The sequence below is a fragment of the Meles meles genome, chromosome 18 (genome assembly GCF_922984935.1).
Source record: "Meles meles chromosome 18, mMelMel3.1 paternal haplotype, whole genome shotgun sequence".
Lineage (NCBI taxonomy): Eukaryota > Metazoa > Chordata > Mammalia > Carnivora > Mustelidae > Meles > Meles meles.
In genome coordinates, this window is record NC_060083.1 from 59,344,971 (window position 1) to 59,370,301 (window position 25,331).

Genomic DNA, 25,331 nt, shown 5'->3' on the forward strand with positions numbered 1-25,331 from the left:
GCCGCGCGCTCGCCAGAACTCAGACGGCGCCAGGAGCCCGGGCAGCCTCGGGGTCGGGGGCGCCATGAATGGCTCGGGTGGCCCCGGGGCCGAGGACGCGAGTGAGGCGGGCGGCAGGGACAGCTGGCAGCCCGAGGCCGTTATCGTGCCCATGCTGTTTGCGCTCATCTTCTTGGTGGGCACCGTGGGCAACGCGCTGGTGCTGGCCGTGCTGCTGCGCGGCGGCCAGGCGGTGAGCACCACCAACCTGTTCATCCTCAACCTGGGCGTGGCCGACCTGTGTTTCATCGTGTGCTGCGTGCCCTTCCAGGCCACCATCTACACCCTGGACGGCTGGGTGTTCGGCTCGCTGCTCTGCAAAGCCGTGCACTTCCTCATCTTCCTCACCATGTACGCCAGCAGCTTCACGCTGGCCGCGGTCTCCCTGGACAGGTGAGCGAGCGCCCCGGCGGCCCGGGGGGCGGGAGGGGGCGGTCAGGCCCCCAGGTGGGGGCTGGAGAAGAGAGCGGGACTCAAGGCTCAGCCGCAGAGAGTAGAAAAGGACACGAAGAAGGCAAAGGGGCCGGGAGAGAGTCAAAGACAAGCGGGAGTGGAGAAGGAAAGAGAAGAATAAGAAATAGGGGACTGCGGTGTCCCTCTGTTAGGTGCGCCCTCGCGGCTCCACGCTGCAGACCTCGGCTCTCCAGCGCCGCCGGCGCCCGGGCAAGCGCGGCGTCTCCGGGCACATTGCGGTTTTGCGTGCTTGGTCTCGCTTGAGCCCGGTGCCCCTGTGAAGCTGGGACGGGAGGGATTACTGTGTCCAATTTACAGATGAGATCGAGTTCAGAAGCGACTCGTTCAGAGTCTCCCTTCCTGTAATCGTGTGCGTGGAGCCAACGGTCTGTCTCCTGGCGCCAAACTCAGGCGCCTCCGAGACCTCGCTAGCCTCCACCCAGTCCACGGTTTGCTCGCGGCTCGGCGCAGCCGTCTCTGGTTCGGATTGCGGAATTTGGGTCCTTCATGGGAGCCCATGCCAAAGTTCAAGCGAACACGCCCGAGGGTCCCAGACCCCCACTCCCCTCTTGCCCCCCACCTTCAGGCCAAGAGAGAGGGGAGGTCCAGAGGGTCTCCTTTATCGTCCCCGTTGGAGCTTGGAAGGACACCTGCATGATTCCTGGGGAGGGAATCTGGGACTGACTCCAGTATCTCCCCAGCCCCTTCTACCCCCACGTCCTCCTGACCTCCCCTGGACAGGCAGCGAGGTGAGGCCACCTTCCCCACGTACCCCCCCAGTCCCACTGAGCGCGGAGTGTGTCGGTTCCGAGAGCGCTGGTGGGAGCCACAGAGCGGCGACTTCTCTAAGGAATTCCCTCGCGGTACCTGGAGATGCCTCCAGGCTGTCCGCTACAGCCTCAAGGCGCCTGGGACCTAAGTCTCCGGGCACCGTCACTGGTGGATAATCGCAGCCTCCCCGGAGCTCCGAGGCCGGTTCAGCCTTGGGGTGCCTTCCCGGGTGGAGTGTGACTGTGGTCATGGAGCAGATGAGTGGCCTGCATGCTCGCGTCGTCGTTCCTGCTGCCTGGTGCCGCCCCCCGTGTCAAAGCAGCTCCCGGGAGTGCGGTGCGACCGTGCGCGCTAGGGACCTTCCTCGAGAGAGGGCGGGGGCTTCGAGGTGTAAGGGTGCGGCCCTACCCCCGCGAATCCACCTGTTGACCCGTGTCCCTTCCTGGCCCGACCCACAGGTATCTGGCCATCCGCTATCCGCTGCACTCCCGCGAGCTGCGCACGCCTCGCAACGCGCTGGCTGCCATCGGGCTCATCTGGGGGCTGTCGCTGCTCTTCTCCGGGCCCTACCTGAGTTACTACCGCCAGTCGCAGTTGGCCAACCTGACTGTGTGCCACCCGGCGTGGAGCGCGCCGCGCCGCCGCGCCATGGACCTCTGCACCTTCGTCTTCAGCTACCTGCTGCCCATGCTGGTGCTCGGCCTGACCTACGCGCGCACCCTGCGCTACCTGTGGCGCGCCGTTGACCCGGTGGCCGCCGGCTCCAGCGCCCGGCGCGCCAAGCGCAAGGTGACGCGCATGATCATCATCGTGGCTGCGCTCTTCTGCCTCTGTTGGATGCCCCACCACGCGCTTATCCTGTGTGTGTGGTTCGGCCGCTTCCCGCTTACGCCCGCCACCTACGCGCTGCGCATCCTCTCGCACCTGGTCTCCTACGCCAACTCCTGTGTGAACCCCATCGTCTACGCGCTGGTCTCCAAGCACTTCCGCAAGGGCTTCCGCAAGATCTGCGCGGGTCTGCTGCGCCGGGCCCCGCGTAGAGCCTCGGGCCGTGTGTGCATCGCGGCGCCGGGCACCCGCGGCAGCAGCGTGCTGGAGCGCGAGTCCACGGACCTGACGCACGTGAGCGAGGCAGCCGGGACCTCCGCCCCTGTGCTGGCGACTCTCAGCAGCCCGGCCTTGAGCCTGGTACCCGGCCTGTCCTGGAGGGACCGAAATGCCCCCAGCGGCATCCCGACAGTTAATACGACCTGAGGACATTTAGCGAGTACGCTTTGGTGTTAAAAGGATTGGAGTGAGAGGTCGGGGGATGGGGAGGGAATTTCATCTGTTAATAAAATACGAAAAACTTTCCCCATGCAGTCAGGAGCTGTGTCTTGGCATCTCTTATGAGGCCCTGTGGTCTGAAGCCTTTGGGACTTCACAGGGGAGCTCCGGTTGGAAGGGTGCACGGTGCCTTGCTGATCCACGGGGAAGGAGGGTGGCCCGCACGGAAGACAGCCTGGTGAAGGTCCCCGGTAGAAATCCCTGAGAAGGGGAAAAGCAGGACGACCCAGGACCTCTGCTGTGGCCATCCCGAGGCACCCAGTATTTGTTATTCTCCTGTTTTTGTTTTTCACTTTCTTTTTTAAAAAAGATTTGAGAGATCACAAGTAGGCAGAGCAGCAGGCAGAGAGGAAGAAGCAGGCTCCCTGCTGAGCAAAGAGCCCAATGTGGGGCTGATCCCAGGACGGAGCTGAAGGCAGAGGCTTAACCCACTGAGCCACCCCGTCCGTCGCCCGCACGCAGGGTATTTGTAGATCACGGAACCAGTAGCCACCTATGCATGAGACAAAGGCAGGAGGAGTGTTTAAGTGCCCCAATAAGTGGGTTGATGGCCAGGCGCAGACACTGTGTGTTCCCAGGAACACTGATGTGCCAGCAAGTGGCTGTTCCTTCCCTGCTCTCAGCTCTCTGGGGCCCCTTCTGAGTGTCCCCAGCCCAATCTGTGCCCAACCACTTTCACCCTTAAGGTTTCCTTCTCTCGCTTCAGCTGTGTGGGGTCAGGTCTACATTTCCAAAGGGCCAGGAAAGTAGCCCCCTCCCCCACCAGTCCTCCTCCAGGGCCCCCAGGAGCAGTTCTAAGTCACCGCTAGGCTAGAGCCGGAATGCTACAAGGCTCTGCTCCTGAGCTAGCTTCTACCCTGCCCTAAGTTTGCCCCACTCCTGGAGTTCTTGAGCCTTTCAAGACTTTTTACATGAAATCAGTTCAGTGTTTCAGGGGAGGCAGGAAAACTCTCAAAGGCATACAGACCTCACGATGTTGAGAGCAGGACACTTGGGCAAGGCTTGACTATTTAATCAGGTAGGGACCCGCTACAGAAACACAGGAAGCCCCGTGGCATCTGCCCAGATCAGGACTGAGCTGGGGAAAGGGGTGTGTGTGTGTGTGTGTGTGTGTGTGTGTGTGTGTGTGTTGGAGGGATGGAATCTGTGCCTGCCCGGTCCTCTTGGCAGTCTTTGAAAGGGGCAGATTCCAGGTGGTGGAAATGGAGCGGAGCAGGGAAGCCTAGGCAGGTGCAGGGTGGGCAGGGCTGGGTCCTGTGCTTTGTCTTCAGGTGTTTGCGGAACCCTGGGGTGGGACGCCAGCTCCAAGGGCCCAGAGCCTTGCACAGAGCACCTGCCCCTAAGTGTCCAGTCCCCCAGAGAAGCAGCTGGAACTGAGGCTGCAGTTTGGGCTCTGAGGCTCCATTCAGCCTTCCATGCAGCCACTGACCATGGCCTTGCAGCTCCTGCTGCTCCATTCGGCCTTCCTTAGGCTCAGCTCCCAGGGGCCCTTGGTCCAGGGGCATGGCTTTCGCTCACCAACAATTGGTAGGTGGAGAGTGTAAAGTCCTTAAGCTTTGGGATTTGGATCCCAGGGGACCCACCCAAATGACCTTGACCTCCTTCAGCCTGGCCATCCTTCTTCGACTTCAACTGGCCCCAGGAGGTTCAGGAAACCATCCAGATTCCAAACAATGGGAGTGCACCCCTGCTCGTGGATGTGCAAGTGTTCGTGTCCAATGTATTTAACGTGGTAAGTGTCCTCTGGCCATGGAGGGAAGCAGGGCCCAGGTGCTGAGCTGGGGATGGGCCAGGACAGCCCCAGCCAGTGGTGGGGGGTCCTGCTTTCTCTTGTCCCATAGCGCTGACCCCCGGGTGACACACTGCCCCCTCCCTCAGGACATCCTGAGGTACACAGTGTCCTCCACGCTGCTGCTTCGGCTGGTGAGTTCCCCGGGGGCAGGGAAGGTGGGATGGGAGAACCTTCTTTGTCCAGCTCCGAAGTACCGGTCTTCATCAAAGCCAAGCCAAGTGGCTTGTATATATATGGGAGCGGGAGGCTTAGTGGCTTCTTTATGTCCCCAGTCCTGGCTGGACACTCGCTTGGCCTGGAACACAAGTGTCCACCCACAGCATGCGGTCACGCTGCCCTGGGACTCACTCTGGACTCCGGGACTCACTATTCAGGAGGCGTAAGTGAGGCGAGAGTTCTCATGCCAGGACGCCCCCTCCCTGGTGGCCCACAGACCACAGGCACACCCCTCTGCCTCTGTCCCCCTCACCTCCTGGAACTGGGATGGCAGGAGAGGGCCACTGGGCCAGGCTGGGGTCTCCCCTACCTCCCCCTTCTGAGTAATGGCCGAGCCTCCAGCTGCACTATCTCCCCCCACGAACAGGCTTTGGGTGGACTGGCAGGACCAGAGCCCGCGGGCCCAAGTGGACCCTGACGGCCATGTCGACCTGTATTTGGCCCTCACCACGGAGACCAACTGTGACTTTGAACTCCTCCACTTCCCCAGGGACCAGAGCGACTGCAACCTCAGCTTCTATGCTCTCAGCAACACTGGTGCTGACGGGACAGGAGCTGGGGGGTGGCGGGGAGGGGAGGGGAGGGAAGAGGAGGGGAAGCCTCTGGCCTCCAGCGGACATCTGACATGGGGGCAGCCGGCCTGTGTTCACAGCGGTCCACCCTAGGCGCAGGGGAGCTGGAGCGATCCTAGAGCAGACAGCACACTTCTCCTGTGCACCTCCCAAACAGTGGCCCCCTCCCAGCTCTCCCCTGCTCCGGGCTGCGGCCCCCCCACGGCAGCTGCCCTCAGCGGCTGGGCTGCTCATGTCAAGCCCAGAGCCCGAGGCTGCTGCAGCCACCCAGTAACTAGCCCCCAGACCCACCGGTGACGTCCAGCTCGCTCCAGAACCCCTCCCCTTGCCTCACATCCCTCTCCCCTGGGAAATACTACAGCTGCCGCCCCCTGAGGCTAACACTGCAGGTGTGAGCAGATATGCTGGTGGGACTCCAGACCACGTCCCCCTCCGAGAAGTGGGGCCAAATGCATTTAGTTGCACAATGCAAATTCACCTCTGAATCTGAGAAGGCCCTTCCCCTGGCTGGAGAGAATGTGGGGGGATGCCCAGCCCGCGCACAGAGTCTGTTCACCTCCTGATCTGCCTCCAGCCACCATCAGAAGTCTCCACCAGCCCTGGACGCCGGCTAGTCCCTGGCGCATACTCCCAGAAAGAGAGGAGGGAGGGGCCGGGACCACCTCCTTCCTCCTTCCCCACTCTCCCCTGCCTCCTTCCAGTGCGAGAGCTGGAGTTCCGGGCCCGCGCAGTGAACGAGATCGTGAGTGTCAAGAGGGAATACGTCGTTCGGGACTTGAAGACCCAGGTCCCACCCCAGCAGCTGGTGCCCTGCTTCCAGGTGACGGTGAGTCGGGCGTGGCTGACAGAGAGCTGGTGGGGGGGGGCATGAAGCTTGTGGTCAGAGGCCACAGCGCCGTCTTTCAGCCTCCCAGACCCCGTGCGCCCCCCCACAAGCCCGGACTGTCTTCCTTCCAGTTGCGCCTGCAGAACACAGCGCTGAAGGCCATCATAGCTCTGCTGGTGCCTGGGGAGGCACTGCTGCTGGCGGACGTATGTGGGGGGCTGCTGCCCCTCCGGGCCACCGAGCGCATCGCCTACAAGGTGACCCTGCTCCTGGGCTACCTTGTCTTCCACTCCTCCCTGGTGCAGGCCCTGCCCAGCTCCTCCTCCTGCAACCCGCTGCTCAGTAAGCCTTGCCCCCCTCGCCTGGCCCGGGGGGGGGGGTGCTCTGCCGAGCTCCTGGGGCACGAGGGGTGCAGGCCTGGCCCTGACCTCCTCGCCACCGCCCGCAGTTTACTACTTCACTGTGCTTCTGCTGCTGCTTTTCACCAGCACCATGGAAACCGTGCTGCTGGCCGCGCTGCTGGCCCGGGGTAACCGCAGGGCCCAGAGCAGCCCCGGCCCAGCCCCGAGAGGGGAGCATCCAGGGCCATGTCCTGAAGGTGGGCAGGGACCCCTTCCCAGAGCAGGGGTAGAGGGAGGAATGAGGCCAAGAGCAGAGCTGGCAGGCTGCCCACTAAGGGCTGAGGCCAGCGGTCCCTAGGCTGGTTAGGGGCTCCGTGCTTTCATTCTCCTGGCTCCCGTGTCTGTTCTTGAAGACACAGGTATGGAGCAGGGAGCCAGGATAGCTTCCCTAAGGGCCCAGGCGACTTCAAACTCCCAGAGATAACCCTAAGCCCCCCGCAGCCTCTCTACAGGGGTGCTTCTTCAGCTCCAGATGGCCTGAAATGGGCCAGACCCCAACATTCATCGGTTGTAAATCGAAGGAAGGGAGAGATACGGGCTGACAGTCCCCGGGGTTCGCCCTCCTGCTCTGGGCCAGCATGCTGGGTGAGCCCTGACGCACTGCCTGCCTCTTGCCCCACCAGAAGCTCCCGGGGGGAAGGGGTCCAGGAGGAGCTGGGCCGAAGCCGCTGACCGCATCTTCTTCCTGGCGTATGTGGTGGGCGTGGCGTGTAGCCAATTCTTCTTCATTGGATTCTGGATGTGGGCGACGTGCAAGTCTGACCCAGCCCCTGGCGAGGCCATACCCCACGGCGGGCAGCCCAGGCTGTAACAGGGCCGGACCCAGGGCTGCAGGGCGAGGGTCATGACAGGGTCTCTGGAGAGACGGGGAGGGAGGATGACTCTCTCCCCTAAGCCCGGAGGATACCAGGCTACCCCGAGTTCTTCCTTCTGATCGCAGGCAGGCAGAGTGTGAAATAAACCCATCACCCTCAAGGGTCTGTCTTTGCTGGACTCAGCTGCTCGTTCTTGCCCTAAGTCGGTGGGGCCGCCACTTTGTGCCCAACCCCCACGACACTCCTGAACTTGTCACCTACCGCTGTGTACCAGTGATGTGACCCCCATTTCTGCAACTACGGCTGCTCTGCCTTGGGCCCCGGGGGCACTGGGCACCAGGAGACAGGGGCCTGGGTCAGGCCACGCAGGGTAGCCAGAGCTTCTCAGAACTCCTTTTGCAGTGTGCAGGAACCCCGGAGGCGCAGGGCGCTCCTGCTCCAGCACCTGGGGGGTGCCGGGGAGGCAGAATATCCCGGATTTTCAGGACCACGGGTGACGGGGAATACATTTTCTGCACTCAATCCACGAGCAGATTAATCCTGCTTGCTTTTTCTCCATGCCCTCTGGCTGCGCTGTGGCCTGTCCCTCTGGGCCCTATCCACGTTTCTGGGCTAGAGGAGACATTCTCCACCCTGAGCTCTGACCCGGGCCGGAGGTGGGCTGTTTGCCCTCCTGCTCTTGTACACATGAGGGAGCCGTGGCCCTTTGTCTTTCTTCTCTGTCCCTTCCTGTCTGGAAGCCATCACGTGGCCCATGCAGGCTCAGGGTCAGGAGCCCTAAGGTGGAAAGGAACCCAGGTATTCTGAGAGTGCTGGTCTGGGGGGGCTCCAGGAAGAAACACAGACCAGGACTCGAGGGCTCGGGGACAGGGCTCTGGACTGGGGACGGGCTGGAAGAAAATCCCTCTCCCACAGGATGTCAAACTCACCAGGCCCAGAGGCAAGTTAACACTGATTTATCTGTCCGTCACATGGCTGTCACATGGCTGCTCCGGCAGAGCCAGGCCGGGGCTGCAGGAGGCTCGGGCAGAGCCGGGCCGGGGCCGCAGGAGGCTCGGGCAGAGCCGGGCCGGGGCCGCAGGAGGCTCAGGCGGATGTGTCAAAGAGGCGGTCGATCATGTCGCCCACCTGCTCCACACGGTACTTGATGTACTTCTCCGGGTTCTTGGTGAAGGGCACGCTGCCATACCTGGCCAGGAGCTGAGGTCAGGGGCAGGCTGGCAGCCTCCCCAGCTCCACCTCAGCCCAAAGCACTTCTGCAGCGTGCCCCTGAGCGATGCCCCCGGCTGGCCCCAGAGCAAAGCCCGAGGCACTGGCTCTGTCGTCCACACCCACACACCCCTCCGCGTTTTCTCGAAGAAGCACAGCGCAGAGACCCAGCCGGGGAAGGGAAGGGCACAGGGCTGGGGAGGGGCCGGCAGAGGGCTCACCTGTGCAGAAAGGCCCCATAGGTCTCCCTGACAATATTTTTCTGCGCTTGGCGAATCTTGTCTCTCTGCTCCACGTCAGGAATAGCCCAGGCCTTCTGGATCTTGCACAATTCTTCAAGGCCATCATTGAAACCCTGGTCGCCAAAAAAGGTGGAAATAGAAGCCACCCAGCGACAAAGACTCCAGGCCCGTGTCCCTGCAACAGCAGCAGGGAGCCATGGAGGGGAGGGGACCCCAACTCACCTTGAACCGCTCCTTGATCATCTGGCGCTCCTTGTCCCTCAGCTGGGGGAGGTGAGAGGGCAGAGAAAGTGTTCCTCAGAGCAGAACCGCCCGGCCGCTGGCTCCTTCCCCAAACGCCTGAACCCAGGCCCTATCTCCTGCCGCCACGGTGGCCACAGGCATCCTTTGCTCTTCCCGGCAGGATGCTTGTCTATTGTCTCCCAGAGACATGACAGAAAGTATCACACCTGCTAGGCACCCCTTCCCAGCCCAGGCCTTCTGCGCACCTTGACTCCTGGCTGGAACACGGGTAGATTCTTCTCAGTGATGTAGTCAGTCACCTTTAACCAGCTGCGGGGGTGGGGAGAAGGGAGAAGACAGAGCAGGGACAGCTCAGGCTGCTGCTTTCCAGGGGCTGGTTTGGTTTGTTTTGTACATCTCTGGATCTATTAGGGGAGGGGCGCTCCGCACTCGTTAGAGGCACAGCTAAGCAGAGCACAACTGAGACTTTTCCTTGGAAGAAGAAAATGCTGGGGCTGGGCTGGCGGCTTTCACAACTAGGAACAGGAAGCAGAAGTGAGCACGTCGGACACACACTAGTGGCCGCGCTTCGCATCTGCCTCCTGGAGATTAAAGACCAAGACGCAGATGAGAAAGGAGGGAGGGAGCAGAGGACGGACAAAGCGAGCAGGAGGGAGACCACGTGAAGAAACCCCAGGGGAAACACACAGACCGAGGAGAGACGGGGATGAGCAGCAGCAGCGGGAGCGCAGCAAGTTCAAGTGCTCATGCGGCCTTGCTCTCTGCCCGGCCTCACGTCCCCACACCCGTGACGCAGCCTCTCGATTCTTCTTAGCCTGCGCCCGTGGCACCCCACCCTGCCATAGCAGCCCCCAGGGAGCAGGTGGTGGTAGAGGGGGGCTTCCCTCTCCGTCCTGTCAGTGGTGGAGGACGGGCCCACAGGGGAGCACTCCCCCACCCCCGACGCACTCTGACCTCTGACCGAAGCTTGGGTAGGAAGAGTGAGTGAAGGATACGGGTCTGGGGGTGAGGGGAGGGCACGGCGGGGCCCACCTGCGCTGGTAGGTCTGGATCTGCTGCTCAATGTGTTCCCGGTAGGAGCGCTCAGCAGTCTTCTGGGTCACGGCCACCAGCTGGATCAGCTCGGACCTGGGGTGGGGAGGGAGCAGAGGGGGACCAAACTGGTTTTCGGGGCCCAAAGGCTGCTGGTCTCCACAGCAGCACCCGTGGGGCCTACCCCACACCGCCCCAGGTCCTAGGACTCCAAGGGGCAAAGCGCTGCCCTCCCGGCCTGGCCAGGCAGAGGGCCCAGGTGGCCCCGGAAGGGCGGGGGCAGGTGGGAGCCTCGAGTGCGCACAGGCCCCGCGGCCACTCACTTCTCCAGGGCCTTGAGGATGTAGTTGTAGTTGTTGTGCAGGAAGACGGCGCTCAGGGCCGGGTCCTCGTACACCTTGGACTTGCTCAGGAGGTTCAGCTGTAGGTTGCCCAGGACCTTACCTGCGCAGGGAGGGAGTGGCGACATCCGCGGGCACTCTGACCAAAACCACCCGCTCCCTGGCCCTTGAACCAAGTCCATTTTCCTTTTCCCTTCTAACCTCAGACTCCACGAGCCTCAGGAGCCCTCTGCCTGGCCCTGCTCAGCCCCGCAACGGGAAGTTAGGTTACAATTCCCAAGGTCACGGGGGGCAGTGGGGCTCGGGAGTGGTCGGGGAGCAGCAGGAGGGCACCAAGGAAGGCAGGGAAAGGCGGGGAGCTGGGGCACTCACAGATATAGGTGCTTAGCAGACGCTTGCTGAACTCGGAGCTGTAGCTGGCGGCCGAGGAGCTGGTCTCTGGGAGGAGAGAAGGCCCGTTACCGCAGCCGGCGCAGCAGCCAGACCCTCTCTGGCCTTCCTTTAGCCCTGGGAGCAGCTGTGCAAGCCCTGGGAGGGGCCCCTGAGCCTTCCTCAGGCAGACCGGACTGGATGCAGGGGCGCTCGGGGGTGGGGCTGCTGAGCTGCTGGGCTCCTGCTGCTGCGGGAGAACTGCCTCAGCCTCTTCCTGGAACCCAGGGCCAGCCCCTCTCTGGTGACGGTGATAGTGAGGGTGACCGGAAGGTTAACGGACTGGGCTGTGATCAGCAGGAAGGCTGGCAGGACAGGAGTGGTACGCCCCCTGCCCCCCAGCCCCGACTCGTGCCGGGTGCTGTCTACTCCCAGGCCCATTTATCTCACTGTGGGCTCCCCACAGCCTCTCCCCCTTCTCCCCTACTGGGCTCCTCTGCGCCAGCAGGAGGGTGGTGGTGTCTGGGAAAGGAGGGGGGAGGCAAGTGCTGGGATAGCCTGGGGGGGGCGCATAGGCACGGTACCACCTGGATAAGATCAGGGACAGGAAGTGGCCCTGCAGGGAGCTGAGAGAGTTGGGAGCGCCCTGAAGAAACTCATGTCCCCCTGACCCCCACTCCCCACTAGGTCCTGAGTCTGTCCAGATGCCTCCGTCCCCAAGAAAACTCACCCATGGGGTGTCAGAGAGGTAGGATGGGGCTGCAGAGCCCTGCTGCTTACCTCGGGGGTCTAAAGGGATATTGTATGTGTCCCCAAGAACTACGGAGTGAAAGGCAGTGCACTCAGAGGGGAAGGGGGAGAGAAAAAGAAGGGAAAAAGACGCAAAGTGCAAACACAGGTTAGAAACTGTGTCCCCAGAGTCAAGCAGACCCCTCCCCGTGACAGCCAGAACACAGACAGCAGGACACACCCCAGCTGGACCCCTGAAGGTGAGGGAGCGTGAAGCCAAGTGGGGATCTAGAGAACTGCAGGCCAGAGGCCGCTCCTGGCTCCCTCGCCCCCAAAATGGAGGGAAGGGGAGGGCCCGGGGACCCAAACAAGTTGGGCTGGGTCTCGGTACTCAGAAATGCCAACCTCCTTCCATGCCAACCTCCCCAGCTCCAGAGCCAGGGCAGCGGTCAGTGGGAGGACAGCGGGCCGGCCCTGCGACAGCGGCCCACAGAACGGTCAGCTGTGTGACTGATCAGGAGGACAGGCGGACACAAGAGCAGACGGAGGAGCGCGCCAGGCGGGGCAAGGCGGGTGCGCCGTCTCTGAACCAGGGGTGCCGCTCTCCAGAGCGAGGACGGCGGAAGGAGGGAGAAGGGAGGGAGGTCGGGTCAGAAAAGGCACAGTCAGACCCCACTCCACCAGCTGGGGTTCTCTCTCCCGGAGGTGGCCAGTCACCCCACGTCTCCAGACAAGAGGGAGGAGTCAGGGACGGGTAGAGGGCCCCACTGGGAGGTGCCAAGTACCTTGGGAGGCCAGCATGGCCCCTGCCGTCTCTTGGAAGTCTAAGAGCTGCTGTAGGAAGAGGATGGCCTGTGTGGGGAGAAAACAGGTCCAGGAAGAAGGTCAAGGGCAGGACCTCAAGGTTGAGATCACCTCCCAAACACACCCCCTCGGACCATTCCACGGCAAAGTGCAGGGCCAGGGGTCCGCCATGTGAAAAGGGTGGTTGCAAGCTTCCTGCCCTACTGGAGACGCCAAGGACTTTGCCATCCATCCTGCCACCAACATGCTGGCTCTGGGCTAGGCCGGGCCCCTTTCCCTCCCCAGGCGACCTTGGGCAGCACCTACGTTGCTTGTGAGCTCGTGCACGGTGCCGTCCTTGGGCATGTTGTATTCCTTGTCCGGATCGTTCTGTGGAAAGAACAGCCCAGCTTCCTGAACCTGCTCCCAAGGCCTCGGGCCCCACCCTGAGCCCCAGGCAGTCTGCTCTTGGTGCCAGTCCTGGTAGACAGGGGTCAGGGCGCCCCTCAGGCAGGCAGGCTAGCGAGACGGGACAGGAAAAATGGGGCGGGGTGTCACCCTTGGGGGCTCCGGAGCCCCCTGGGGAAAGAAAGGGAGGCAAGTGGGTACTGACAGGAGACTAGCGGCCCCTCTTGGCAGCCTGCCCTCTGCAGGAGCTCTTGAGGCAGGTCTCTGGCGGTCCTGCCCACAGTCCCTAGGGCCGAGAGTGGCCCCGGAGAGAGGGAGAGCACCTTGATGTTGTCAGCAAAGTCCTCCAGGGCCTTGGCTCCGACAGTCTCCATGGAGGTGATGAGGCCGGGCAGCTTGTTCTTGGTGCTGGCAGCTGTACCCTGAGGAAGCACACAGCTGCAGTGTGGACCCGCTCCTCACCAGCCTCTCCCCTGCCCCGCACCGCAGGGCCTCCCCTCCTGTCCTGTCACCCCGCGGCTGGGTCCCCTTGCCCAGGGCCCTGCAGAAGCTGCTTCCATGCAGCTATGGAGCAGAGGTGCGACGGTGGAGAAGGCGGTTCCCCCTCCCCGGGTCCCCAGGGGTCTTCCCGCCCACATACCTGGAGCACCTGGTCAAACTCGGGCTTGGTCTGCTTCAGGTGCCGCAGGATGGGGAAGACGGTGAGCACGGCGGAGAAGTCGTGCCGAATGATGGCCTTCCGGGCCGCAGACACGATGTTCTCCCCTTCGAGCATCAGCCCGTCCAGCGCATCCTGCGACAGCAGAGCAAGGACGCGGCTCATGGAGGGGGCAGAGCGGTGACGGCTGCAGGGGACGGTCAGGGCCGCCGGAGGGGCTGGGGGAAGCCAGCATGGCCCAGCAGGGGACAGCAACCGCCCCCCCAACACACACACACGGTGGGGGTGGCTATAGCTGAAGGCTACTGGACGGCAGCTCTGGCCCGAACCCCAGCTTCCGCAGCAGCAGGTTTGCGGGGACATCTGGTCAGTCGGGGCCCAGGAGCGTGGTGGGGATGGGCAGCACCTGGATCAGGGAGTCAAAGGTCTTTTTCTGATGGTGCTCAGGGATGATGTCCATCAGCAGCTGGTACTCGCTCTGGGCCAGCTTGACGAAGGCGCTGACGCAGTGAATGTAGGCGTCGGTCTCCACGTCTAGCGTGTCGTCTCTCCCTGGGGGGACAGCAGTGCCCCTGAGCTGCTGGTCCGGGGGCTGCCGCTTTCCCTGCTGGGGGGGGCATGGGTCTCCCCAGCTCCTGGCCTGCAGCCCAGGCTGGCAGCAGATGTGGGGAGGAGGCGGACTGTTCTGGCAGAAAGCTGAGAGGATTCCAGCAGGCCTGACTGCTCCAAAAGGAAAAAACGGGGCTGCAATCCAGCCTTTGTCCTGGCTTCATTTTCAGCTCTGCCAGACAGCGCTCATGTCCCAGAGCATCAGGTACTAGAGATGTTGGGGAGATGGAGGGAGGGATAAAGAGGGAAGAGCGCTACGTCGGCTTCCTGGCTACGGCGAACCTGTCCCCAGGACTGAGGATTCTGAATCGTACTAGAAAGAGGACGGCTAGGGGTGGGTGAACGGCAGTGCCCACATCAAGGTGGCAGGCACCGTGGTCACCCATCGGAGAAAATGCCGGGCCACTGAAGGCAGTTCTCAGCCCCGCCAGACCTTCTGGAATGTCTAAGAAGGCAGTGGGCTATGGCCTACGAGGCTAGCTGGCATAGGGTCAAACTTTGAGAAGGGGCCATGAGTCCCAGAAAGGGAGGGCTTCTTGCTGGTTAGCTGCCCCAGGAGACCCAGGTCCCATTAGTGGAGGCTGGGGCAGGGGGCGCCCCCAGGCAACCTGGTCCCATAAGCAAAGGAACGGGCTCCGAGTCAGAGCTGTTGCTGGAGTCGGATGTCAGGGCTCCCTGCTCTCCAGGGAGCCACCTTCCAAGTAGCGGCAGCTTCTCCCCTTGGCCCAGGCCCTGAGAGCCAGGCACACACGCCCATCTGGAGAGAGGCAAGGAGACCTAGTGCCCAAAAGAGAGACTTGAGAGAGAGAGGCTAACAGGTCTGGCTCATCTTCAGAGCAGAGCCCTCTGGGGACCTCTGCCAAGGCAGCGGCGGCTGCCCTCGGGCTGGGCTGCCCTCGGGCTGGGCTGCAGTACTCACCAGCCAGCGGCCCGTGCTTGTCGTTCAGGGCCTCGGACAGGTGCTTAACTCGGAAATCATGCTCGTGACCTAGCGAGACGTCGGCCGTACAGACACAAGCGGCGTTTTCCAAGGGCCAGGTGGGCTGCCCCTCGGGCACAGGGAAGAAGCCCTCGATCTCCAGGAGGGGATGTGAGATGGGGAGCGGGGCAGGGGAAGGGGCACCGGAGAGGGCTCTGAGCCCCTCCTCTGCCGCGGACCACCTTGGGCACAGCCATTTCAAGCCTGACTTGCAGTGCCCCGGACCCGTCCTTGGGAGCTGGTTCTCTAAGCCCGAGGCCGAGAGAAAAGCCTGCGGGACGACCACGGAAGGTTCTGGAGAGCTTCCGGCAGCTGTGGAGGGTCTGATGCTCGGCCCCAGGGGGTTTACCCACATCACCATGTTTGGGGGTGGCCTGGAGGCCTAGGCCAGCTTGGTCCTGCCACTGCTGGTCTGAGCGTGAAAGGGCTGCCCGTGACAAAGAACTTTCTCTGAGTTCAAATAGGAGACAAGGACAGAGACAGGGAGGGATTGGGTAGGAAGCCTCAGGGAGGGCAGAGCTGCCGTCAGCCAGACAGGACCAGGCCAAGGCCACGACACCTGCCCCTGGGCCAGCTGGAAGGAGTGGCACCAGGGACCGGCCGTTCCCACCCCTGCTGCCCTCTCAGGGACTCTCCCGCGGCCCTCCTGGGGGCTTGGAGGCTCTGCCCTGCCACGAGAGTGGACACAGGGTGGAGGAGGAGGGAACAGGAGAAGAACACAGGGTGATTACCTTCCAGAGGAATGAGGTTAGAGCCCCCCTTTTTCCCATCTAGACCATGCTGGGAATACTGTTTCAGAAGGTTCTGAGCCTTACGGATCGTCCCTGTCACCAGAGCCACACAGAGAGGAGACAAGAAGACCTAGGAAATGAGCGAGAGAAAACAGCAGCGGGCCTCCACCGGCCCCCCCCGAGCCCCACACCCGGCCCCCCAACAGTGAGCATGCCCACACGCCATCTCTCCAGCAGGCCCCTTCCAGGACCCCCGGAGGCGCTGCACATGGACAAGGAGGAACGGGCATGGGGCGTGCCCCACATGGGCTCCCCACATTCTGCTCCTGACCCTCATCGCTCTGGACCTGAGTTCTCTTTAGGAAGCGCAGTGTGTGAAGGAGATGAGATGGGCCAAAAAGCCCATCAGGAGAAGCCCCAAAATAAAAGACACTACTGAGTGCCATGTAAGTCGGACCAGACGGGGGCTCCGGACAGAGGAGCGGGCGACAACGCTCTCCCACCCAGAGGGCACAGCCGGGCTGGCAGAGTCTGGGGACCCCCTGAGGCTGACAGGCCCACGGCCCGGCCCGAGACACTAATAGGAGTCAGAGTTCCTGGGCATGCTCAGTGCTGGGACGTGGACACACGGAGGTCGACGGAAAGCAGAGCCCGAGAGCTGGTGAGATGGGACTGAGCTTCCAGGGAGAGCGGTGCCCAAGACGGAAGGCTTGGAAACCCTGAGGCAGCCTGGCCCCGTGCACCAAAGCCACCTGAACCCCCAAAGCAATCAGAGAAAACTCAGAAGCTCGGCTGGGGGTTCACGGAAGCCACCACACAGAGCCGGAGGCAGGACGGTAGACAGGGGACATGCTTCCAGCATGGAGGAAAAAAACAACAGTTAGTATCACAAGTGAAGTCAACAAAAACAAAATCCCAATGCCTACAGCCTCCGGGGTCAGCCACCCCTGTGGGAATGAGACATCTCAGGGCAGGAAAGGGGGGGAGATGAAATAGCATTTAAAGGAGACGAGGATAGCTGCCTTGTTAATAAAATGCACTGGGAGCGGGGAGGAGGCCCCCACACGTAACCCTGGTCCGTCTTCCCTGGAGACTCCTGCGTCCCCCGACCCCCAGCCGTGTCCCAGAACACAGTGAGGCTGCCTGGGTTCTGGCAGTTCCCCAAAAAGCTGGGGGAGAAGGGACAAGGTCTGGAGTGGCTTTCTATTTAGACCATGTGACAATTAGCTACTAATGACCAAGTTCAGGGCCCCGGCTCAGCAGCTGTCTCCCCGTGTTCTCCCTGTTCAGTGAGCAGTCCTGCTAATGAGCAAATCGGATTCCTGCCCCACAGCCGACCGGCAGCAGATGGGCTCACACAGGGGCCTTGAGGAGGCTCGCCGGCTCCCGGGCGTGGACGGAGACTGAGGACACTGATCGGCCAGCCGTCAAACCCATCAGGTGCCCAATGACCACGGAGACGCTGAGATTGGTATTAAATTACCAATCGACTGAGGCCTCCCTTGCTCCTCTCCTCTGAGCCAGGAGCAGATGGGTCCCAGGGGCCTGGCTCCCTAGTTTCCCACATCAGTCCCGACCCCTGGCTGCTGACAACTCTGGAAATTCTGCAAGCACAGGAATCCTCAGAGCCTGAGTCTTCCTCCGAGGCCCATAAGCCAAGGACAGCCTAGGCCCACTGCGAGGCCCGCCACGGCCAGCCAACACCCCGGGGGCAGTGTAGACCAGGTCTGGGGCACCCCCTCCCCCGCCATGAGCCTCTCAGAGAAGAGATGGGGAAGAGAGCCCAGACCAGCTGAGGCAGGCAGCCTCACGGAGGGAGACAGCCCCGGCCCGACGCACAGAGGCACAGGGACGGACCGACCGAGTGCCAGCAGCCGCCGCCCAGCAGACTGGCTCAGCATAGCGGTAGGAGCGGGTTTTTAGGGGACGCCCAGGAGACCCGCGCCGGAGGGGAGAAGGCGGTGCACCTCCTGCTGGGGCCACCAATCCTCTGCTCGCTTGGGCCCCTGAGGGCAGCTTTCTCCAAACCCCAGTTAAAGGCCCGAGCAGGAGCAGGTGCTCTCTGAGGGGCACGGGCAAGAAACACTCTCCACACACCGCTGTCATGAGGGGTGGGTCCCAGTGGCCACAACGGACATGTTCCCGCAGCCACAGCTCGGCAGCGTGGGCTAAGGTGGAAGCAGCCCCTGGCTCTCGAGCTTTCTCTCCCTGGTGCTGCTCACAGCAGCCCCTCGCCCCGCAACACCCCAGCTTCTCCAGACCGCGGCTGCCACACGAAGACACTTCACCTGGAGCGCGTGGAGCCGCAGCAGATGGGGGTCACCTGCTTTTGGTCCTCGGTACCTACAGCCGGGGGTCCCTGTGAGGACAAGCTCTGGAAGGGCCGACGCCGCTAACCCCAAGGCAGCTGAAAGCGACGCGGGTCCCGCACAGCCTTCCGGCGGGGGCTGAATGGGCCGGGGTGGGGGCTCACCTGGCCTCTTGACGGGCTTCTTGGTGGGCGTGTCCTTCCTCTTGTTGGGGATGGCGGGGGAGTAGGGAACCCCAGCGGAAGAACTGCTCTTCCGGAAATGCTCCTTCAGGCCCTTGATGGAGCGGTCCAGCTGGCTGGAGCGAATCTGGTAGTAGACGTTCATGAAATCTGAGGAGAGGGTGGGGGACGGCTGTGGCAGCTGGGGTCCCTGCCTGTTTCCCCTCTACATGCAGCGGGCGGGGCGGCCGCAGAGCCCACCGCTCGGGTTTGCGAACTCATTCCTGGCATCTGCTGTGGCTCCCAGCTACCCACGTAGCCTTGGCCCAAGTCAAGCCATCTTAAAAGGGAGGAAAAAAAAACCAACAGGGCTGCTAATTAAATTTCGAAGGTAAAGTTCTTTGAGATGAAAAACATAAAATTAGGGGGCACCCAGGTGGCTCAGTGGGTTGAGCGTCTGACTCTTGATTTCAGCTCAGGTCATGATCTCAAGGGTTGTGATCTCGAGCCCCGTGTTGGCCTCCGCGCTTGGTAGCGAGCCTGCAGGAGCCTCTCCCTCTGCCCCTCCCCAGGGTGCGTGCGCGCACACACTCTCTCTCAAATAAAGAACATCTTTTTAAGAATAAATAAACATCGAGGGGCGCCTGGGTGGCTCAGTGGGTTAAAGCCTCTGCCTTTCGCTCAGGTCATGATCCCAGGGTCCTGGGATCGAGCCCCGCATCGGGCTCTCTGCTTGGCAGGGAGCCTGCTTCCTCCTCTCTCTCTCTCTCTGCCTGCCTCTCTCCCTACTTGTGATCTCTGTCAAATAAATAAATAAAATCTTTAAAAAAAAAAAAGAATAAATAAACATCGAGATCCACCTTGGTAAGGGGTCAAAGGATGTGAGCGATTTACAGGAGGCAAAGAGACAACAAATGGCAGTGAATGAAAAACACTATGTCTTCAGCCCTTTGTGACATGCAAATTTTTTAAAAAAGGACCATGGCAGCCCCAGCTAAGATAAATAAAATTAAGGAAGAAGAAAGAGCCTTGGGACCACTGATGCCTCTTTGGACGGGCCCCGCCCACCTGGAGAGGAGCTGCAATGGCAGAAAGTTACAAACCTGTTTGGCCACTTCTTTTTTCTTTTTTAATTAACACATAATGTATTATTTGTCCCAGGGGTACAGGTCTGTGAATCGTCAGTCTTACACACTTCACAGCACTCACCACAGCACACACCCTCCCCAACGTCCATCACCCAGCACCCCATCCCTCCCCGTCACCCCCCAGCAACCCTGTTTGTTTCATGAGATTAAGAGTCTCTTACTGTTTGTCTCCCTCCCAATCCCATCTTGTTTCATTTTTTCCTTCCCTACCTCCCACGACCCCTGCCCTGCCTCTCAAATTCCTCATATCAGAGAGATAAAATAATTGTCTTTCTCTGATTGACTTATTTCGCTCAGCGTAATACCCTCTAGTTCCATCCACATTGGAAATGGCAGCGTTTCATTTTTGGGGGGTTTTTGATGGCTGCATAGTATTCCCGTGTGTGCACGTGCACGTGTGTGTACCCGCGTATATATATATATGCGCCACATCTTCTTTATCCATTCATCTGCTGATGGACATCTGGGCTCTTTCCATTGGTCGGCTATGGTGGGCATTGCCGCTATACTGTTTGGCCACTTCTACCTGATAGCTGTGTCTTTGAGAGAACACCCAAAGAACTCCCTACGTAAGGAAAGCGTCCACACAAGTATGCTCACTACAGGACTATCTATCAATACCCAGAACACTGGAGAATCCAAAAATGCAAACAGACCTGGAAATACTACATTTCAGCAGTTCCCAACCAATGTGTTGCAAGGAGCCCCCGGGTAAAAGAATGGGCCGAAGCACAGGGGTCTAGAGGTGTCCACTGGCCTCCCTCTTCTCCCTAAAATTCTCCTGCTGAGCCCACGGTCCCCCAACGTGCTGCTTAGGAGCCGTGGACGTGCTCACACAGTCACGTAAGCTATAGATTTATTGCTCGTACTATCATTTCCTACTAAACTTTATGAAAAAAAAAAATCCGGGCGGATTAAAGAAATAAAGGGGGAAAGGAGAGCACTGCATCCGGCCCTGCCACCTGGGTCATCTCACCTTGGTTGCGGCCATACTCCACCAGCCAGCGGGAGATGCGGATCACATCCTGGAGCACACCCTCGGGCAGGTGCTCCAGGGGCACCTCCTCTTGGACCTCCAGCTCATCCTCGCCACTGATCAGATCCAGGATGAGCACAGGGGACACGACCTTGCTGTGCCTGGTCATCAGGCTGCGGAACTCGGACTCCAGCGACTCCTTCCCGCGCTCGAACAGCAGCTTCTACGGGGACAACGGGAGGAAGGAAGGGAGAGGGCTCGGCTGCTTCAGCATCCAGCTGGCCCCTCCTCTGCCTTCATTTCCTTTCGCCCAGAGAGGAAACACCAGGAAGCCCTCTCTGCTTCTGTGTTTGCCTCGCCGTCCCTCAAAATGTATGTTGACACGTGAAACTCCCAGTTTTACAAGACGCAGGGGCTTCACAAACATTGGCCGATGATTTTCCCGCTGGGCCGTTACTCTGTTTTCTTGTTAGAAAAGGGTTCGTAAGAGAAAACAAAAATAGATAAATGGAACTACGTCAAGTGAAAAACTTTGGTCCTGCAAGTGACACCACCAAAAAAGAAAAGGACAGCCCACAGGATGAGAGAGAACATATGCAAATCATACAATGGATAAGAAACAGACAGCCAGAACACACAAGAGAACAGAAAACATGCGTCCACACGAAAGAGAACACGTGAGGGCTCATAGCAACATTATTTGTAACTGCCAAAAACTGGAGTATCCAGCAAGTGGCAAATGTGGTCTCTCCACACAATTTGATGTTCCTCAGCCAGACCAGGAACAAAGCACGGAAAGACACCACTGTGTGCCCGAACCTTCAAAACGTTATGTGAGGTAAAAGGCGGCAGACACAGAAAGTCACAAATTATACAATTCCATTGCTATGAGAAGCGCGGAACAGACTGATCGGGAGGAATAGAGCACAGACCAGTGAGAGCAGAGGCTGTGTGACTGGGGACAGGAGCTGAGGTTTGGGGCTCTTGTTTGGGTGATGAAAGTGTTCTCAAACCGGTTCCAGGGGTCTCGTGCCATTCTAGCCATTCTGCTAGAGCCACTGAGTTGCCTCCTCTAAGTGAGCAAACGTTATGGCACGTGAATTATATCTCAACAAAGCAGTCTCCGAAATGAGAAAGGAAGGAGTTGGGAGTGTCCTTGCTTGAACGAGGAGGACGTGCTCTCGGGGAGACCTACGGCTCACGTCTCCTGTATTCTCTGTCTCCACCCCAGCCCCAAGTTCTAGACCAGCTCTTTACTCTACAATCCAAACTTGGCAGTGACCCCCCAAAACAAAGTTCCCCAAGCCCCGACACCCCAAACTCAAGACAGCCTCCCACATGCTGCAGAGCACTGATGAAACTGCGGTGTCCCCACTGGTGACTGGGGCTGATCCCACCGTCCGTCAAGGCAAGGAGGCGGGGCCGTAGGTGGTCAGAGACCACTGGCGGGATACCAGCCGGTGTCATACCCAGTGTGACATATGAATGTCCTCATCTCCATCACAGAGCCTGACGGCAGAAACTCTGAGAAGTGCGGCTCTAAACAGAGGCTTTCTAGGTAGGAGAAAGGCCAGGTTCCATCTTCCGTTTCTCAGCTTCCTCCCTCTTCTGGGTGACACACACTCAGGGTGAGCACGGTGCTGCCACCAGGGGGTTGTGCCCGGTGACTGGGTCCGCGTTGGCCCTTTCTCTAATATTCTTGCCGCTCTGGGAGGTTGGGGCTCTGCTCCCCCCATTTCTCCTGCCTGCATTCTCCCCTTCCCTCCGTGCCTCGAGGAAACCTCACTTCCCAGCCTTACCCCATCTTGCTCTGGTCACCTACAGCCTCTGATACTGAAACGCAAAGACAGAAAACAGAAGATCAAACGTGAAAACATGAACGCAGGTTCCTAGAGCAGTCACGTTCCCAGAGACAGAAAGGAGAATGACGGTTGCTAAGGGCCGGGGGAAGAGAGGAACAGTGTTTCGTGGGTAAGAGTTTCATTCTGGGGAGAAGGAAAGAGTTCCGGAGGCGGATGGAGGCTACACAACGCCAATGTAACTTCATGCCACTGAGCTCTTCACTTAAACTGGTTAAAATGGTAAATTTTACAGTATGTAATTTTCACAACATGAAAAATACAAACGCACGTATAAAAATCAAATGTTAGATCTACATTTGATATGTAATTGAGAGTTGAGTTCATTATAAAAATGTATTAAGAATGTATACCCATAATTTCTGAGACAGAAGTCTTAAAGCCTGAAGTACGCATATCGTGTTACGTACTACTGTTTCTCCCACTATGTTCTCCTTTAAGAAGGTCCGGGGACCGGGGCGGGGACTGGTGTTCCCCAAACCTCCCTCCCGCATTAGCCCGCTGGCCCCTCACCACTTTGTTGAGCTCTGGGCTGTCCGGGCTATTGTCCTGGAAGTACTCCACAGCCTTCTGAATCTTGGCCATGCTCCCGAGGTACTCCTCCAGCCTGCCTGTGGGGCTGTGAAGGGAAAGAGCTGCTTCAGCCTGGGCAGATGCAAGATAAACAGGCAGGAGCAAGAGATTGGTGTTTGAAAGAGAAGAGAATGGACACAGGGGACTCCAGGCTCCAATATATTCAAACCCTCCCTCCTGAACCCTAGCGTCGCTGGCCCAGGAGGTGTTAGCAATGCGAGCCTCTGGTCCCAGCTCACCCCTCCCTGATGATTTTCTCAGTGTCACTGGCCACATGGTAGTAGCTGATGACATGGTCCAGGCAGGAGAGAGTCTTCTCAACATTCTCTTGCAGCCGCTGCAGGTTCTCTGTCTGTTTGTGCACGGGGATGATGGAGTTCTCCAGCTTCATAAGACGGCTCTCAAAGGAGGACAGGATAGACACCTGTGGGGGACAGCCCGGTTTCGGGACTCAGGCTTGTCCCAGGAGTGCCTCCATCCATGAATGAGGTCTTTGGAATTTGCTGCCTTTTCTCTGCTTTTCTTTCTTCCTTTTTTTTAAGATTTATTTATTTTGACAGAGAAAGAGAGCACAAGCAGGGGGAATGGGAGAGGCAGAAGCAGGTTTGCTCAATCCCAGGATCCTGGGATCATGACCTGAGCCAAAGGCAGATGCTTCACCAACTGAGCCACCCAGGCGCCCCTGCTCTGATTTTCTAGATAATAAAGTCCATGAGGGAAGGGATAGGGTGTCCGTGTTCCCCACTGTATCCCCAGCACCTACCATGTGCATAGCACATGGTCCAAATAAACCAGATAAAGTTTGACTTGAAGGCAGACTGTGCATCGAATGAACTCCTTCCAAGATAATCACCGCAGGATGGCCTCCCTTCCACCCCCTGAAGCCAAATCTCAATTTCACTTCTCTCTGAAGCTTTCCTAGACTGAACAGGAAGTAGTTTCATACAGAGTAGCCTCAGATGCATTGTTAGTACCTTCAAAACCCTCTCTCTCTCTAAGGGTGAATCTCCATTACATAAGGACTAAGACTTTATGATTGTGTTCTTAAACACATACTCAAAGTCTGCATCTACTCAATATGAGCTTTTCCAGTCTCCTCTGGAAGTATGGAAGGAAACTCCTATCTGGTGAGCGCCTGTTGCAGACCAGGTACTATGCAAGACACACTCCCATGCATTGGCTCCTATGACCTGTGCAGCCACGCCGGAAGGTTGCCACTGCCTCTGTTAGTAGATGAGTTAACTGAAGCTCAGTGTTACCTGTCAGGAGCCACACAGAAATTAGTGGAGGGGGTGCCTGTGTGGCTCAGTCAGTTAGGTGTCTGCCTTTGGCTTGGGTCATGATCTGAGTCCCGGGATCAAGTTCCCCATCGTGCTCCCTGCTCAGTGGGGAGTCTGCTTCTCCCTCTGTCCTTCACCCTGCTCTCTCTCGCAAATAAATAAATAAAATCATAAAAAAAAAAAAAGGAAGAAGTAGTAGTAGTAGTAGCAGTGGGGGTGGGGGGGCGAGGACCAGATCCCAGCTCTGATTTCAAAGCTCCTTCTACCCCTCAGTAGAAGGGTGAAGGCTGAGTTCTCTCCACTCTCAGTAATCTCAGAATCTCAGGCCACCCTTGCCCTCTGATCATCACCTGAACATGAGGACGACACACGACCACTACCCAGCACGACCACCACCCAGCCCATGTAAGTCAGCCTCGCTAAATGTCTGCAGAAGGAGAGAACGAAGAATGGAGAGCTCGCACGGAAAGCTCAAAGTCTGTGCCAGCAGGAGCTGCGGCGGCAGAAAAAGGGAAGGGAGCTAGGTAAGAGACACCCCCACAGCCGCTAGAGAAACCCACACATTCCCGCCGTCACCACCCAGGCTCGAGCCCCGGCTCTCCCCCAGCCCGGAGGCCTGCCTGCCCCTCCCACCCGAGAGGTTACAAACCATGTTTTTGGTGAGCTGGTCGCTCTTCTCCAGGCTGTCTCGGATGAAGGACAGCGTCTCCTCCTCCTGGGGGAAGAGGAGGGGGACATATGACAAGAAGCTGGAGGCTAAAGAACATCGCGTCCCGGCCCCACGGCCTCGCCCCCAACCGTATCTCCTCGCAAGGAGTGCTCCCTCCTGGTCCTACCCCTCCCTGAGTAGACTCCCCGGCCCGAATCTCGGCCCCTTCCCTCACCTGCTCCCCATCCCCAGCCTCACCTGCTTCAGCTTGTCCTCAATCTCCCGCCGCCGGGCGGACGCCTCCTGCGGGGGTATCATGGCCTCGGCCCAGCGGCTCCCACTGCCCCGAACCTTACCTCGGCGTGCCCTCTCGGCTCCCGTCTCTGCCACACCCACTTCCGCCCTTAGCCCCGCCCCGTGGCGCCCTAGTGGTGCCATATTAGGAGTGGCAAGCGGAATTGGGCTTGCGCAGAACCGAGTAATGGGCCGGGGCAGGTGGCCATCTTGGGTGTGGCAAGTGCGGCTTCTCGGCCTTGTCAGCGACTGTTCCCCAGCGGTGTGGTGTCGCTTCGCCAGTGGGACGGGTGGAGTTCACTTGCGGTCTTCGTGTGGAGGCCGACTGCGGCTGGGGAAGACCTTAAGTTTGTTTCCCTAGTTCGCATTTTGTGTCCAGGCACGGATATCGCTCTCCCCGCACACTGCAGCACAGAGCGTGTCCCGTAGTAGGCCCAGAACTTGTGGCCGTTTGATGAGCTCCTCTACCGCCTCTGCCCAGAGCCTCCTCTAAGCGCAGTTTCAGGGGAGACGTTCCTGGATCAAGGTTCCTGTGGGG

At 59.6% G+C, this 25,331-nt stretch overlaps 3 protein-coding genes across 10 annotated transcripts; 2 read left to right on the plus strand and 1 right to left on the minus strand.

Annotated features, from left to right (window-relative positions):
* GALR2 (galanin receptor 2) lies at positions 1-2,522 on the plus strand. The gene is made up of 2 exons (XM_045986145.1): positions 1-432; positions 1,722-2,522. Exons 1-2 carry the CDS (start codon positions 65-67, stop codon positions 2,515-2,517), a joined length of 1,164 nt encoding a protein of 387 aa, XP_045842101.1. The 5' UTR covers positions 1-64; the 3' UTR covers positions 2,518-2,522.
* Positions 2,523-3,616: 1,094 nt separating this feature from the next.
* ZACN (zinc activated ion channel) lies at positions 3,617-8,109 on the plus strand. The gene is made up of 9 exons (XM_045984821.1): positions 3,617-4,116; positions 4,197-4,321; positions 4,468-4,512; positions 4,654-4,760; positions 4,965-5,134; positions 5,871-5,995; positions 6,127-6,337; positions 6,444-6,593; positions 7,020-8,109. Exons 1-9 carry the CDS (start codon positions 4,005-4,007, stop codon positions 7,205-7,207), a joined length of 1,233 nt encoding a protein of 410 aa, XP_045840777.1. The 5' UTR covers positions 3,617-4,004; the 3' UTR covers positions 7,208-8,109.
* Positions 8,110-8,151: 42 nt separating this feature from the next.
* EXOC7 (exocyst complex component 7) lies at positions 8,152-25,331 on the minus strand. Of its 8 annotated transcripts, XM_045984812.1 has the most exons (21): positions 24,758-25,331; positions 24,500-24,565; positions 22,810-22,994; positions 22,511-22,616; positions 20,139-20,361; positions 18,018-18,185; positions 15,545-15,637; positions 14,754-14,822; positions 13,632-13,777; positions 13,208-13,360; positions 12,891-12,989; positions 12,487-12,549; positions 12,162-12,228; positions 11,428-11,466; positions 10,651-10,716; positions 10,261-10,381; positions 9,938-10,033; positions 9,151-9,214; positions 8,885-8,926; positions 8,642-8,775; positions 8,152-8,400 (listed from the first exon to the last, which is right to left on the minus strand). In XM_045984812.1, exons 1-21 carry the CDS (start codon positions 24,935-24,937, stop codon positions 8,298-8,300), a joined length of 2,283 nt encoding a protein of 760 aa, XP_045840768.1. In that variant the 5' UTR covers positions 24,938-25,331; the 3' UTR covers positions 8,152-8,297. The 8 variants fall into 8 exon arrangements, with proteins under 8 accessions (XP_045840768.1, XP_045840772.1, XP_045840771.1 ...); XM_045984816.1 differs by lacking the exon at positions 15,545-15,637; XM_045984815.1 differs by lacking the exon at positions 14,754-14,822.